Genomic DNA, 17,976 nt, shown 5'->3' on the forward strand with positions numbered 1-17,976 from the left:
TCTTGCCAAGTTGGTTCTGTACTTCGTTTCTGAAAGCCTTGAACATTTCAAGTGTTTCAGACTTTTTGTCTCATCAAATAGACATAACCGTATCGACTGAAATCATCAGTGAACGTAACGAAATACAGATAACCTCCTCTAGCCGGACAGCTCATTGGTCCGCATCCATCACTATGTATCAGGTCCAATAACTCTATCGCTCTCTGTCCTTTCCCTTTGAAAGGATGCTTCGTCATCTTGCCCATCAAACAAGACTCGCATGATTCAAGAGACTCAAAGTCAAATGAATCCAGAAGACCTTCAGAATGAAGTTTATGTATGCGCTTCTCGTTTATATGGCCTAGACGACAATGCCAGAGGAAGGTTGGGTTTAAGTCGTTCGGCTTAAACCGTTTAGTACTCACGCTATAGATGGATGATGTTGAGTTTGAAGGCTGATCATTCAAGACGTATAAACCATTAACTAGATAACCATTACCATAGTAAATATCGTCTCGATAAATCATCAAACTCGAGTTCTCAATCACAAATCGAAAACCATCCAAATCCAGACAAGAAATAGAAATAATGTTTCTGCTAATTGCAGGAACACAATAACAATTACTAAGCTCTAAAACAAGTCCAGAAGGAAGATGCAAATCGTAAACGCCAACACACAATGCATCAACTCTTGCTCCATTTCCGACGCGTAGATCCGCTTCTCCCTTAGCTAGCATCCTACTTCTTCTTAGTCCCTGCACATTTCCACAAATGTGTGAGGCACTTCCGGTATCCAATACCCACGAAGATATAGTACAGATGTTAGCCTCTATAACGTGGATACCTGAGGCAGAAGCTTCACCAAGCTTCTTATCCTTCAGATCCTCCAAGTAAAGGTGACAATTACGCTTCCAGTGTCCAGACACTCCGCAGTAATGACAGTCACCCTTATCGGGCTTAGGCTTAGGCGTAGAGGCAACTTTTGCCTTTTTCGCCACATTCTTTTTGGCTTTACCCCGCCGCTTCTTACTGGAGCTTTTCTCAACAGCAAGCACAGTCTTGGGCACCACAATATCCTGCTCGGCCGATTTCAGCATCCCATGCAATTCGGCTAAGCTCTTAGTCATCCCGTGCATATGGTACTGCATAACGAACTGGTTATAGTCCTCGGGCAATGACATCAGGATCAAGTCTGCAACAAAGTCACCATCGAATTTCACTCCCATACGCTCAAGTTCCTCAACATGAGCTCGCATGTTGAGGACGTGGGTGTTGACAGAACTGCCTCTCGGCATATCCGTCTTCACTAGAGCTTTTAGCGTCTTGTACTTTTCAGAGAGCTACCTCTCGGCATCTCCGTCTTCACCAGAGCTTTCAGCGTCTTGTACTTTTCAGTACGCGCTAGCTCCTCAAACATGGTCTTGAGCTGATTGATCATATCAAACACACTCTTCCCCTCAAACTGCCTCTGTAGATTCGGGGCCATGCTTCCCAACATGAGACAGGAGATCTCATTGTCGTCAGACTGATGCTTCAACCAAGCATCCTTGACGGCTCTCGTGGTATTGGCCGCAGGCTCTGGTGCTAGAGCCCCTTTCAGGACGTATGACTTCTTATCGTGCTTGAGAACAATTCTCAAGTTCCGATACCAGTCTAAGAAGTTCGTCCCGGTCAATTTATCCTTCTCAAGGATAGATCGCATCGTCAAACTCGGTACGCTACCGGCTGACGCCATGTCTTACAAAAGAGACAAAACAAAACGAACGAAACAAATGCAGATTCTATTAATGATCTACTACCAGCTAGTCCATCATCAATCAGTGTCAATCTATCTATGATCCACTACCAGCTAGTCCATCATGAAACAATGACAACATAGATGCAAAGATGAGCTATATACCCATAAAGAAAACTAACCCTATAATAATTTTCTATATGAGACTAAGTGCTTTACTTATAGAGTTTCTACATCTAACTGGTTTCTGTGCAACGATTGTTCATAATCCGAATAGACCATCCATTCGATTATGTAATCCCAATCCCGGAGCTCCCACTCAATCAAGCATATTCTATATCTTGATTAAGTTACATGTATTCATTCACTATGGATCATCCATAAGAATGAATCATGTCTATTTGAGTTACAGTTGATCAGATTATGCAACGATTGCGTAATCGGACCTCGAAAACGGAAATTTTCGGAATCAGGACTTCAGACCGTCCGTTCTGGAGGTAGAACGGACGTTCCAGGCTGGCAGAACGTTCGGTCTCGACTGTAGAAGACAGAACGGACGTTCCGCCTTGTAGAACGGACGTTCTGCATGGACAGAACGGACGGTCCAGGACAGACCTTCCGTTCCGAGCCACTCAGTCCGTCACCCTTGGACCGTCTGCTTTGGCTTACCCAGAACGGACGGGCTAGGGTAGTTTCCGTGATCAGATCACGTTTCTCCGCGTTCTCAGCCCCGATCAGACCCGAAACTGATCTGAATTCTTCTGTACACCCAAAATTCTAAAACAACTGATCAAGGGGTCAACAAACATCAATTGACATGAATTGCAAATCGATAAAACAAAACAAATCCTAATCGCAACCAAGTTAGGGTTCAAACATACCCAAAATCCAAACGAATCCCTAATCCACAGCCGTGAATCTACTCACGGTTCATGGAAAAACACAAAGCAAAACAGGAAACAGAAACAAAAGAGGGAGAAGAAGAAAGACTCATGTCGACAGCAAGCGATCTTCACGTTCCAACTCTCTTTCTTCTTCCGGAAATCCCGTAAACTCCTATTTCTCTCACCAAAGCTCTCCAAAAGTTTGTATCTAAGTGTTCTCTAAGGTTCCCCCTCTTCTAAGACGTGACTAGGCCTTTTTTATAACCTTAGGGTGGCTCCCAAGAGTCCTTTTTCCTCTAGGACTCTAAAAATCGCGAATTAGGGTTTTTCTCCGTCGGGTCTGGTTTCATATGGAACCGGACCGGTTCCACCTTCTGTTTCTGGGAATTCTGGACACTTGAACCGGATCGAAATGGGTGAACTCGGACCTCTTGAACCGGCCGTTCCATATGGAACCGGACCGGTTTCACTTTCTGGCAGATTTCTCAGGCTTCACGATTTTGTTCATAACTTTCAGCTCCGATGTCGGATTTGCGTGATTTTGGTGTCTACGTGAAGCTCTTGAAAGGATATTTTCAACGGTTTAAGTTCGCATGATTTGGATTTCTGTAGAGAAAGTTATTGATCTCGGAGCACGAGTACCTCATCCGAACTTCATCTCTAACGCTCCAAAAGCGTTCCTTTTCGCATCCAATCATCTTTGAAACCTGTAACTCTGTAAAACTAAAGCACAACCGGGTTTTGTGTCCTAACACGCCTAGAATGCCTATAAATGCATGTGATTATCCCGTAAAACCTAGACAAACGCTTATTAAAATATAGAGAAAAATAGGAGTTATCATGCAACATGTCGAAAAACCGTTTTGTTTCGACGTTTGGCTCCTCCTCTTGTGATGATTTTGATCAACCAATGCCCCAGGAAAAGCATCTGTCACCATTTCAACATAAGGATTTCTTATAACTTCATCTACATCATACCTCTGATCGGCCGACACATGTTGTCCCGTTACTGTGATTGTCCGAACTTCTTCTCCATGAAACCGCCAAATGTAATAGTCTTCCAAAAATCTCCTTCGAAATAGATGTTTACAAACATCTTTTTTACTACGATATTTAAATAGAAAAAAATTCCAACGGACATCCGTTAGAAATCCGTTGAATTTCGTCGACTTCCAACGGGCTCCCGTTGGAATAATTCGAATGTTATAACGTTCGACTATTTCCAACGGATGTCTGTTGGAATCGTTTCCGCATTTGATAACGTTCAGATTATTCAACCGGGCGCCCGTTGGAAATAGTCGAACGTTATTTCCAACGGAGTGCCCGTCAGAATATGCGTGGGAAATGTCCAACGCTGATATCCGTTGATATACCGTTGGAAATTTCCAACGAATTTCTAACGGACATTGTGTTGGTTTAGTGCTCTATGATGTACTGTTTATGAGCTTTATTTAGATACATTTGATGTATTGATACTTTCTATGTTTTATGAGAGTATTTGATTCATTACATGTTCTTGCATACTAGATCTGTTGTGAAATCCATGTATCATTATGAATGATACTAAACTCCCTAGTCTTGTGTCGTTATGGGAATAACGACATAATAAGACTATTATGATGTGTGATTGATGATCATAGCATTGATCATAGGTATTGGATACAATCACAGTCATAGGTATTCGTTGGAGAACGAAATACTGGATTGACCCGCATGAGATTGTCACATGGACTAGCGTCATGACTTGAATCTCATATGGCGGTTCCATGATTGGATCCTGAGATCTGAGATATCTACGAAATCCAACATGAGGAGTTGCGTGCCTTGAATACGTCAAACGTCCTGCGTAACAGGAGGACTATAAAGGCGTGTATCAGGTACGAAACGAATCATGTACTGGATTGTAGATAGTCAAGATGGGATTTGTACCTCTCGTAAAAGAGAGAGATATCGCTGGGCCCCTCGTGTGAGCGAGACTGTAGAAATGTGTGGCCGCACTATAGAAGAACGTCGTCTATTTCAGACAGTCAAACTCAATGAACGAGAAAGCAGTCGAATCAGATAAGGTGGCTTGCCCATGCCTTATGTTCGACATATGATATCGCGATACAAAAGGATCATCAACCGGAATCATCGCTAGAGTTCGCATGATCACGAACAAACTCTATTCGAGATAGGTAGTCATAGTGTCTTGCTAGAGACCGCCTATGACTTGTATATCCGGAATACAGATTTCGGGCTATACTGCTATATCGAATGAGCCTACAGGGTCACACACGCAGGAAAGGACGAAACGCACAAGAAAACGACGGGAAAACCAAGACGGAAGGGTCTGGAACGGACGGACCAGAAGTCCGGAACGGACGGACCAGAAGTCCGGAACGGACGGTCCACCGTGCCAGACCCGACGGTCCACGAATGCTCACAAACCGTCCGTTCTATGTGTTGGAACGGACGGTCCGTGTTGAATGCAGACCGTCCGTTCTGGCTTGCTGGAACGGACGGTCCGCGTGTATTTCTAGACCGTCCGTTCCGGGCTTCAGTTTTTCCGAAATTAAACCGAATTAGGGTTAAATCACCTTATAAGAAGGAGATTAAAAACCCTAATGATAGAAGAGACTTGAGAGTAGTTCGCACAACCATCAACAAGAGCGTGAGGTTCATGATGAGGAGCACCACGAGAATCAGAACCACATGAACCAAGAGCACATGAATCCGCTCTACGATCAGTAGACCGAGGGCGATGCTACAAACGTTGCAGAGGAGACTTTGGGTTCTTAACGGACGGTCCGCGTGTATTTCTAGACCGTCCGTTCCGGGCTTCAGTTTTTCCGAAATTAAACCGAATTAGGGTTAAATCACCTTATAAGAAGGAGATTAAAAACCCTAATGATAGAAGAGACTTGAGGGCCGATTTTTGGCAGGATTCTAAGAGCTTTTGATGAGATCCAAAGAGTTCAAGGAATTCCAAGTCTCGTTTTCTCAAAGCACAAAACCGAATAGCTGATTCGAGTCCTAGCAGACAAGTTCCAATCGTTGGAATCCATCCCGAGGTGTGGATACGTGTAGAGGGCGAGGTATTCTTCCTGCCTTTCGTGATCAGACGAGTTCTTCGATTGATACAGGCCCCGGATCGATTGAGGTAAGCGTTCTAACGTTTCTACGATTCATAGAAGCATGGTTCTAGGGGTTATTAAATTTTTGTTTTATATGTTAAAATGGAAAAATGAATATGTGATGGAAGTAAAATAAGATTTGAGATATGATGGAGAATAATAATGGATACAATATCATTATGTCGAATATTGTGTATCTGATTTGTTTCCATTGTATCTATATTTCCTTTTTACTTCGTTTCTTAATTTTCCTATAAATATGTACTTCATTTTCATTGTAATATAACAAGAAGAAGAGATGTAGTAATAAAAGTGTTCTTTATTTTATTTTTCTCTTCTATTCTCTCTTTTTAATTTCTGCATTTTATTTTTCAATATGGTATCAGAGCAGCGTTGCGATCTGAACTATATGTTTCTTTCTTTTTTTTAATTTTCTAATCTCTTCTTTCATTTGTGTTTTGGATGTTCATATATCCAAATCATTCAAAGGCGAGTAAAAATCTAAATTCAAACGATGTGCTATGACAAACAAAAGTCAAAGCTAAGAACTCTAAAATCAAGCAAGATGCTATGATAAAAAGAGTTAAAGCTAGAACTTTAAAGTCAAGCGAAGTGATTTGAAAATGGTTAATGCTTTCTAAAAGAACAAAATTTGGTGTTTATGAATTTTTCCAGAGACAATGAAAATGTATAGACGATTTATAGCATTATCAATTCAAGATTGACTTTTTCATTCTTTCAAAGTCAATCTTGAGGGGGAATGTTAAAATGGAAAAATGAATATGTGATGGAAGTAAAATAAGATTTGAGATATGATGGAGAATAATAATGGATACAATATCATTATGTCGAATATTGTGTATCTGATTTGTTTCCATTGTATCTATATTTCCTTTTTTACTTCGTTTCTTAATTTTCCTATAAATATGTACTTCATTTTCATTGTAATATAACAAGAAGAAGAGATGTAGTAATAAAAGTGTTCTTTATTTTATTTTTCTCTTCTATTCTCTCTTTTTAATTTCCGCATTTTATTTTTCAATATTATATCCACTGCGCAAACCCTAGAATCGATCTCTTAGGAATAGGATTCGCTCTAGAGATCCCAGGAAACCCAACAGTGGTATCAGAGCCTGGTTGCTCTGTTTTGATTTCGTAGAACCCGATCACGCACGTTTTAGGATTTGAATTGTTTGAATCTATGTTTGCTTTGATTTCTATGCATGTTTGATGATTGAATCTAGTGTAGATTGCATGTTTCATGTTGCATAGAGTGCAGTACTTCATTTTCATTGTAATATAACAAGAAGAAGAGATGTAGTAATAAAAGTGTTCTTTATTTTATTTTTCTCTTCTATTCTCTCTTTTTAATTTCCGCATTTTATTTTTCAATATTATATCCACTGCGCAAACCCTAGAATCGATCTCTTAGGAATAGGATTCGCTCTAGAGATCCCAGGAAACCCAACAGTGGTATCAGAGCCTGGTTGCTCTGTTTTGATTTCGTAGAACCCGATCACGCACGTTTTAGGATTTGAATTGTTTGAATCTATGTTTGCTTTGATTTCTATGCATGTTTGATGATTGAATCTAGTGTAGATTGCATGTTTCATGTTGCATAGAGTGCATGAGTTCGGATCGAAATCGATAGAATAGATTGTATTATTCACATAGGAATATGGTTTGATCGATCTAGGATTGATGATAGTGTTCTTCATGCATCTAGTTTGATAAATCACATAGGGATATGGATTTAGAGAACTTTAGATAGTGAGTTATATGCCGGGAGGTGATTTCTCTATTTTTGTTGCTTGACGATTCCCGAATACAGATTCAATATCGTGATTCTCGCATGCTTAGCATATACCCATACACGCGAATACGGTCCCGACACCCACGGTCATCTTTGCTTGATAGTTTACACGTTTTTATTTGCTTTCTTATTTTAGTTATTTTAGATTCCACATACTTCCACCATCACTTTCACTTGCTTGCTTTGCTTTAGTTTCGATTAGGGTTTAGATTTAGCTACCCGTCCTCGTGTTCGACCCCCTGTTACGACGATCCGTATCCTTGCGGTGAGTTGTGAATCGGGTTATAGATTTTATTTCTAGGTCTTTATTGATTCTAGATCTTTGCTTGTTTTCTTTTTCTTTTTGTTTTTCTTGGGTTTTTGTGGATTTACTTGGTCTCGAGTTCTTCTTTTTCTTTGCGGTTTGCAGGGTTCTAGTGCATGACAATGAGCTCTACTCGGAAAGAAGACCTAGTCTACGATCCGGAAATTGAGCGTACTCTGAGAGACATCCGAAATCAGCAGAGAAGAGAAGCTAGGTCGAGGTCGAGTAGTTCGCACAACCATCAACAAGAGCGTGAGGTTCATGATGAGGAGCACCACGAGAATCAGAACCACATGAACCAAGAGCACATGAATCCGCTCTACGATCAGTAGACCGAGGGCGATGCTACAAACGTTGCAGAGGAGACTTTGGGTTCTTACATTACACCGAAGCACACCCAACTCCTATCATCCATCAATCGACCGCCCATAGACAGTTTCGAGCTACCACCACAGTGCATCACGATGTTCGAGAGATAACGCAAATCTAAGTAGAAATAATGCTCAAGTGATAAAAACCTAGATACAGCGAATACCGCAAGGATACGGATCAACTGTAGTACCAGGGTCGAACACAGGGAATAGTTAACTCTAGGAACAAGACTCAACCAAGAATTAGAGCAGAAAATATGGAATTAAGTATGTGAATATCGAAAATAGAGCAATAAACTAACTAAGTAAAATCAGATAGATAAATCACCGTAACTTCGGGATAACCTTAACGCGCAAGGATTGTTTCTAAGGATGGAGAATCTACGAATATCGAACTCTAATCGGGGATCTCAAGTTCTAATATCAGATTTGGCTCTCTTAAGTCCTAAATCCACTATCCAATAATTTAACCTACCGATCTCTCAACATAATAGATTAAAATATCGAACGCATTAACAATCACTATCACAGTTTCTAAACCGATTAACCTATCTCTCAATAGTCTTAATCAATTCATTCAATGAATTCTTTCCGAATCTAATTCCAACTCTCGTTGTCAATCAGAATCTAAGATCAATCAATCAACAGGCCAAGAAGATCAAAAGAATTAAACCCAATTCAATTAAACCGCTGAGTATCGATAACGTAGTCTCGGAAAATAAAAACCAAACAAATCCCTACAAGGTTAAATCCCTAACTACAGTGAAACGACTACTCACTAACCATAACAACAAACGAGTTCAAATCAATAAGAAGAAACATAGAAACAGATAAAGAAGACTCGCAGCGATCTCTCGACGACGATTCTTCAATCTCTGCTCCCGGAAAACTCCGTCTTGATTCTCTCTCGAGTTCTCTGACTTCTCCTGTGATCTCTCGATGACTTCTGAAGCCCAAGACGTCTCCTATTTATTTGCTTGGCAGCTGGGCTTCTTCCTTTGCTGAAAATGGAAGTTCAGATGCAAAATAGGAAGTTTTCCCATAATGCAACACGGCTGTGTCGAATGCAACACGGTCCGTGTCAATTCTCTGCTAAAAATCTGTACTTTAGACATGGGGTGAACACGGGCGAGTTTGAATCAACACGGCCGTGTCGAATGACAACTCGGTCCGTGTCAATTCTTTGAGCAAAACTTCACTTTTTTCAGCACGGATACAACACGGCCGTGTTGAATGCAACACGGTCTGTGTCGATTCTTCAACTCGAACATGTTTGACAGATTTGTTCATAACTTTCTGCTCCAATGTCGGATTTGTGCGATCTTGGTTTCTATACGTAGATATTGAAGAGCTTTCCAATGAGGTAGAGAACGCATAATTTGGATTTGTAGAGTGGAAGTTATTGGGCTTTCAAGATCTGACTTTTTAAGCTTCGTGTTTTTTCCCGGAACAACTCCAAATGTTCCCGTTTCGTCTGTGATGTTCCGTAGTTCATGTTTTCCACTCCTTTTGCTCTCTTTTATGCATGAATACCTGTTTTGACACCAAAGAAAGCAACCAAGCAATATCGAGACCAAATGTACTCTAGAATACCTATAAATATGCAAAACTGAGTAAAATGCACTAGACATCGTATATTAAAATATCACCAAAATATATGTTATCAAACTCCCCCAAACTTAAACCTTTACTCGTCCTCGAGCAAATACTCCATGAAAAACGGTGTGAAAGGAGGGCGAGGCAATGACATAACTCAAAATGATAATCGAGAGCGACCTCTATCCGACCTTGATCCCCGTGAACAATGATCAAGTTTGTCTAGTATGATCTTCCTCAAAGGATAATCTTTCCTAACTATGGGATCTATACCGCTATCAAGAACCAACCCAAGAACTTCAATCATCTACCAAGCATGTTTCTCGAATCTATCATGCCATTCTACATAATCGTATCTAGTCTACGCTTTCGCTATTCATTTTTTTCTTCTTCTTTTTTTTTCTTTCATCTAGCTATATTTTTTTTTCCTTTTGCTAGCATCTCGGGTTCCTAGGACGTTGAAGTTGAAGGGTTCCTAATCAAATTTTTTTTTCGATTTTGTTTATTGGATATCCCGACCCACAACTTAGACCCGAACCATCAAATCGATGCACTCATGTCCTCGAACGATTTTCGTTGACGAGATAATGACAGCGGAGTGTCGAGATGCTCACTATCTTTTTCTGCACATAAAGAAATAAGAATGCATTTGGTAATAGATTTTAACGATTTCAGCAAACATGGGAAAGGTTCTTATAGAAACTTTTCTACTTGGCTAGACAACATCGGTCCCATGAGTTCCAACCAACGATTTCTATCCCACAAGCCATTCTAGAAAATCCTAAAGGTCAAGCAATCAATTCAACAAAACATAACCATGTTCAACGGATCATAATGTTTTCAGGACGTTTTTACTCTCTCATATCTTAGGTCATCATATCAATGTTCAAAACGGTTTTATGCACGTGATCTTATATGTCCTAAACACAATATGAGAATGCACAATCCTAACAACAAACTATATGATCCTAATGCATCCTATATGCACATGCAACTAAAAAGTGAAAAAAAAATCAAAAAATGCATGCAACACTACTCTAAATAGATATAGTTTGGCGTTAGACGAATCCTCCCCCAGACTTAAACTAAACATCGTCCTCGGTGTCAAATCTCGTCTAATAGAGGCAACCAATAAGATAAGTCAAAAGAGAAGCAAGTCAAAAAGGGAAAAGAATATTTAGCTCGCGATGTTCGTTCACTCGCACTTAAGTCTGCCTACGTCTATCGCATAGCTAGCTTCCTCGCCTCCTCAATAGCTTCTCATTAGAACTCAACCTGGTGATAAGAGACAAACCAATATCCGATGCAAAAAGAAAAAGAAAGAAAAGAAAAACTAACCTACAAACTCGGGTTGCCTCCCAGGAGCGCTTGTTTAGGGTCTTTAGCTTGACCAAACTCTCTCAACTACCAGATAGATCTAACGAGCGAAGATTATCGACCTTCTGCCAACCTGGATCATGAAGTTTAAGAGCATCTCTACAACAAAATGAGTTTGAGAAATGAGGTGTACCTAGTAGAGAAAAATCTGTTGGTCTCAGCATATTGATGAATGCCGGTTGAAACTCAAAATTGTTATGGTCGATGTCAGGCCGGCAAATGCATGAAAGCTGTTGAATGTACTTAGGCTGAAGGTATGCCCCATAAGTGTCATTGTTATTCTCTGCAACTATAACACGTTCCTCCATCTTTCTTTGCTGTCGTTTCTTCTTTCGATTGCACTTAGTGGAGTTCTCGATTTCAGGGTGAAGAGGTACTAGGTTGTCAGGCCCAGAACTCCTGTTCATACACCGGAATCCTGCACAGCAGAAAGTAGAACAAACACAAAGAATAGATCAAGAAATCTAGGGAAAAGAAAAAGAAAAGAAGAAAAAATCTAGGTTCAAAGAAATCTTTATCCTAGCACTAATCTATTCCCCTGCAACGGCGCCAAAAACTTGATAACGCAAATCTAGGTATAGAAATAATTCTCAAGTGATAAAAACCTAGATACAACGAATACCGCAAGGATACGGATCAACTGTAGTAACAGGGTCGAACACAGTGAATAGTTAACTCTAGGAACAAGACTCAACCAAGAATTAGAGCAGGAAATATGGAATTAAGTATGTGAATATCGAAAATAGAGCAATAAACTAACTAAGTAAAATCAGATAGATAAATCACCGTAACTTCGGGATAACCTTAACGCGCAGGGATTGTTTCTAAGGATGGAGAATCTACGAATATCGAACTCTAATCGGGGATCTCAAGTTCTAATATCAGATTTGGCTCTCTCAAGTCCTAAATCCACTATCCAATAATTTAACCTATCGATCTCTCAACCTAATAGATTAAAATATCGAATGCATTAACAATCACTATCACAGTTTCTAAACCGATTAACCTATCTCTCAATAGTCTTAATCAATTCATTCAATGAATTCTTTCCGAATCTAATTCCACCTCTCGTTGTCAATCAGAATCTAAGATCAATCAATAAACAGGCCAAGAAGATCAAAAGAATTAAACCTAATTCAATTAAACCGCCGAGTATCGATAACGTAGTCTTGGAAAATAAAAACCAAACAAATCCCTACAAGGTTAAATCTCTAACTACAGTGAAACGACTACTCACTACCCATAACAACAAACGAGTTCAAATCAATAAGAAGAAACATAGAAACAGATAAAGAAGACTCGCAACGATCTCTCACGACGATTCTTCAATCTCTGCTCCCGGAAAACTCCGTCTTGATTCTCTCTCGAGTTCTCTGGATTCTCCTGTGATCTCTCGATGATTTCTGAAGCCCAAGATGTCTCCTATTTATTTGCTTGGCAGCTGGGCTTCTTCCTTTGCTGAAAATGGAAGTTCAGATGCAAAATAGGAAGTTTTTCCGTAATGCAACACGGCCGTGTCGAATGCAACACGGTCCGTGTCAATTCTCTGTTAAAAATATGCATTTTAGACATGGGCTGAACACGGGCGTGTTTGAATCAACACAGCCGTGTCGAATGACAACACGGTCCATGTCAATTCTCTGAGCAAAACTTCACTTTTTTCAGCACGGACACAACACGGCCGTGTTGAATGCAACATGGTCCGTGTCGATTCTTCAACTCGAACATGTTTGACAGATTTGCTCATAACTTTCTGCTCCAATGTCGGATTGTTGCGAATTAGTGTCTATACATAGATATTGAAGAGAGCTTTCCAATGAGGTAGAGAACGCAATTTGGATTTATAGAGTAGAAGTTATTGGGCTTTCAAGATTTGACTTTTTAGGCTTCATGTTTTTCCCCGGAACAACTCCAAATGTTCCCGTTTCGTCTGTGATCTTCCGTAGTCCATGTTTTCCACTCCTTTTGCTTCTTTTATGCATGAATACCTATTTTGACACCAAAGAAAGCAACCAAGCAATATCGAGACCAAATATACTCTAGAATGCCTATAAATATGCAAAACCGAGTAAAATGCGCTAGACATCGTATACCAAAATATCACCAAAATACACGTTATCATGCATCACGATGTTCAGTCAGGCGAGTTTCAGAGGGTGGCCTACAGAGGATCCCATTGCTCACTTGACTCAGTTTAAGATGTTGTACAGATCAGTTAGGAAGCCACGAGGAATGACCATCGAGGATGTATATTTGGAGGCTTTTCCTTTTTCACTGATGGACCGGGCAAGAGATTGACTCTACACTCTTGAGCCAAACTCGATTACGACATGGGAGGAGCTAGAGGAGCAATTCATGGCGAAATACTACTCCCCAGAGAAGACACAAGCTGCACAGAGAGCCATACACAGCTTCACTCAGGAGAGTGATGAGAGTCTATACGATGCATGGGAGAGATTCAAAGGCTATCAACGCCTTTGTCCACACCACGACATGGATAAGCGGCTGTTGCTTTCCACGTTTATCCACGGACTGAGAGACGATACTAGAGCATGGATGGATGCAGCTTGTGGAGGGAGTGTATATGACATTCCCTTTGACACCCTAGAGATGCAGATTGCGAAAATGGCTAAAGCAAGAGGGATGTCAGGAGATAGCATCAGACGCTCTACAGGACGGGTAGATTTGGGCGAGTCCGCTGCTTTGAAAGCGGTCATGTCTTATTTATCGGCAATCAAGCAGCACTTGAGACTCAAGAATACACCTAACCCGCAGAAAGTCCAGCCTGGTATGTTTCTGGTTGATCAGACCACATCAGAGGAAGAACCGGTTGAGGACGTCAACTACATAGGAAGGAATCAATATCAGAATCCTTCCAATCTCTACAACCCGAACGCGCCTAGGAACCATCCTAGTTTCTCCTACGGAAACCCGAGTGGAGCATTGAATGCAAAGCAGCAGGGCGTTTCCAGAATCCCTCAGAATCCCCCGGGCTTCACTCAGTCACGCTTTCAGGGACAGAATCAGGGATATGCGCAATAGAATCCAGGCTACGGGCAGCAGAATCAGGGCTACCGAGCTCCTCCACCGGCAAAGAATGAAGAAGCAGACATCAAGACGATGCTTACCCAACTAATGCTCGACCAAAAGACGTCATTTACTGAGCTGAAAACTGAGGTGCAGAGCATTAGAGCTAGGCAAGACACCTTTGAGAGGAGACTTGACGGGATGGACGCACACATGAAGCTCATAGATACGCGTATAGCACAGCTTGCGTCACAACCTTCTAGACAACAAGGCATACTTCTTGGAAAGCCGGAACCAAATCTACGAGAGTGTTGGTTTAGTGCTCTATGATGAACTGGTGTATGAGCTTTCTTATGATACATTTGATGTATTGACACTTTCTATGAGCTTATGGTTGAGTGTTTGATTCATTACATATTGTGCATACTTGATATGTTATGAAATCCATGTATTGTTATGAACAGTACTAAACTCCCTGCTCATATATCATTGTGGGAATAATGATATACCAAGACTAGTATGATGTGTGATTGATGATCATATATATGATCATAGGTATTGGATACGATCACAGTCATAGGTATTCGTTGGAGAACGGAATACTGGATGACCCGCATGAGATTGTTGATGTCGCAAATCTAGGTGAATAAATTTGGTCAAGTAATAAAATCCTAGATCCAACAAATACCGCAAGTGTACGGATCGTATGTAGTCGCTAGGATCGAACACATGGACAAAAGTAGACAACTGAATCAAACTCCTATCAGGAATAGATCTAAAGAATAGTATGAATGATGAGAATGTGTCAAAAGTAAATAATAAAACAAATGACAAACTATCAATGGCAAAATACTGCAGGCTTCGGGATTGCTTTATATGCAAGGGTCTTTCAAAAGATGAAAACTCAGTGGTTTATCTATCCGATTCAGGGAATTCAAGCTCTAAAGTAGAGATTAACCCTCTCGAGTCTAACCTCACTATCCAGGCTTTATCCTACTGATCTCTCGATTCAATAGTCTAAAACCCTGGATGCATGAACGAACGCTATCATAATCCCTAGGCAAATATTCATCTCTCAATGCAATATCTGTTCTACTTATTGGGTTATTTCCATGTTAGAATCCCATATGTCTATGCGAATTAAAACCCTAAATTCATTCAATCAAGTGGCCAACAAGATCAAACGCATTAAACGCAACTCAATAAACTGAATAGAATAAATAAAACCACAAAGTCTGGAATTATGAACCAAAGATCCCTACATAGCAAATCCCTAACCTACAACAAAGGAATTACTCGCTAAACATCGAGACGTCAGGGTTCATATCAATAATACAAAACATCGTAAAATAGAAGAAAGAAAGAATGCTTAGTCGATTTCCGGCTTCGTAATCTCCGTCTTCTACTCCGATCCCTTGCCTCTTGATAATCGCCCCCTTTTGTGTGCTCTAAGGTGTGTTTTCTGTGAAAAGCCTGAATGTTTTTGACCTTGGGGGCTAACCCTACTTAATCCTTCTTTTTCTGGGCCAAAATTCAGAATATTTCCAAAATCTGGTAAGTGACCCGATCGTGTGACTGAAAGTGACACGATCGTGTCACTTAACAGTTTTGGTGGGCTTCACAGATTTGCTCATAACTTCCTGCTCCGACATCATATTTGGGTGATCTTGGCGTCTATACGTAGATATCGAAGAGAGCTTTCCAATGACGTAGAGAATGCATGATTTGGACTTGTAGAGTGAAAGTTATTGGACTTGCAAGATTTGACGTTTTCTGAGCTTCACGTTTTCCCTGGAGACACTCCAAATGTTCCCGGTTCGCCCGCGATGTTCCGTATTCCATGTTTTCCACTCCTGATACGATCTCGGATCAAAATTCTCTAATTAGGCGATGGAACCAACCAAAATTTCAAAATCAACTCGTGATCGAAACCTAGGCCCAGACATTCCAAAGAACCTTCCTAAACCCCTACCAAAATAATGATAGAAACCTAGGCCCAGACATTCTAACGAACCGTCCTAAACCCCTATCAAACCTGGACTAGAAATATCGGTATCGCGGAGGCGCCACAAATGCTTATGAGCTAGCGTTTGATAAGTCGGGATGAACGCCACGAACGGAATCACTCCATTCGATAAGTTCAAAGGTTCCAAAAAGAACCATGAGCTAAAAGCTCAAACTCACTAAAAGTGACACTCAAAGAAAACTCATATATATTTTTGATAATCTGATTTCTTTGCCTATTTATAGGCTACAAAAAGATAAAAAATAAATAAATAAAGAAACCACAAACATTCATGTGGTCAAAAACAAATTCCAAAAACATTAAATGTGAAATTTGAAAGTTCCTTTGTTCTTGACTTTGACCAACTAATCAAATTCTCCAAAGCTTGTCTTGGGCCTCATCCATTCTTATTTGGGCTGGTTTTGTTGAGAAATTGGCCCAACAAGAATATGTCATTTCTTGGACTGAATGCATCAGATTTGGATCTAGAACGGATGTGATCTTCAAACGTCTGATTGAGTGGCCAAACCTTCACCAAAAATTATTCACTTTATATCCACGTGAAGTTCTGGATGTCTAGTTTATGCTGCTTCAAACGAAATTGCAATCGGAGTCTCCAATCAAAAGTTATTAATAAAACAAGACAACCTGCTCAATCTGTATTCCCACGACTGAACCGTGAATTGAGCCCTCTCTCCAGGATTGAATATTTCTTCGTTGAATTTCAGCTTCACCAGATCAAACCCTTAGCGAGTTAGCGTTCATTTCCAATTGGAATCACGTCGTTTAGACATTGGAGTGCAAAGTTATGACCGAATTGCTCCATAGTGCTCATTCTGCCCAAAACCGATTTCTTGGTCATAAACAATCTGATCATGATCGATTGTTTTTGAGCTTCTGGACACACTCCTCTAGGATCATATCAACTCCTTTTGCTCTCTTTATATGTGGATTCCTGTTTAAACACCAAAGAACACAACCAACCAATATCGAAGCCAAATATGCCCTAGAATGTCTACAAATATATAAAATCGAGTGAAATACGCTAGACATCCTATATCAAAACATCACCTGAAATACATGTTATCAAACTCCCCCAGACTTAAACCTTTGCTCGTCCTCGAGCAAATACTCCGTGAAAAACCAGTCTGAAAGGAGGGCGAGACAATGACATAACTCAAAATGATAATCGAGAGCGAAACCTCAATCCGACCTAGATCTCCGTGAACAATTATCAAGTCTGTCTAGTATGATCTTGTTGGTTGTAATGCTCTACGATGATCCGTGATATGATATTTTGACTATGTATTGATTCATTGGTTTATGAATGCATTACTTTTTCCGTTATATGATTAGCATGTTTGTTATATTACGGTGAATATCCTTGAATCATTGCAGATGATTCTAAACTCCCTGGTCAGTTATCATTGTGGGAACAATGATGAATTAAGATCAGCATGATGTGTGATAGATGATTATGATCATATGCATTGGATGCAAATCACAATCATGGGTTCTCGTTTGGAACGAGTTACTGGATGACCCGCATGAGATTGTCACATGGACATGAGTCATGACTTCAATCTCATACAGCGGTTCGTTCTTGGATCCTCAGACCTAAGATGTCTAGAGTATCTAATATGAGGAGTGACGTGTCTTGACTGCGTCAAACGTCGTCTTTAACCGGATGATCATAACGGCATTGCTCAAATACGTTCACGAATCATATGCAGATAGTAGACATGCAATACGGGACCTGTCACCTCCTA

General features: G+C 40.4%; 1 protein-coding gene across 1 annotated transcript in view; it reads right to left on the reverse strand.

Moving 5' to 3' along the window:
* Positions 1-17,976, reverse strand: part of LOC109116574 — a 70,105-nt gene that overhangs the window by 29,045 nt on the left and 23,084 nt on the right. The window contains exon 3 of the mRNA XM_019202240.1: positions 11,249-11,593. Within this exon, the coding sequence (XP_019057785.1) occupies positions 11,249-11,593 (345 nt within the window). The remainder of the gene's footprint in view (positions 1-11,248; positions 11,594-17,976) is intronic.

The sequence above is a fragment of the Tarenaya hassleriana genome, unplaced genomic scaffold, assembly GCF_000463585.1.
Source record: "Tarenaya hassleriana unplaced genomic scaffold, ASM46358v1 Cleome181, whole genome shotgun sequence".
NCBI classification, from domain to species: domain Eukaryota; kingdom Viridiplantae; phylum Streptophyta; class Magnoliopsida; order Brassicales; family Cleomaceae; genus Tarenaya; species Tarenaya hassleriana.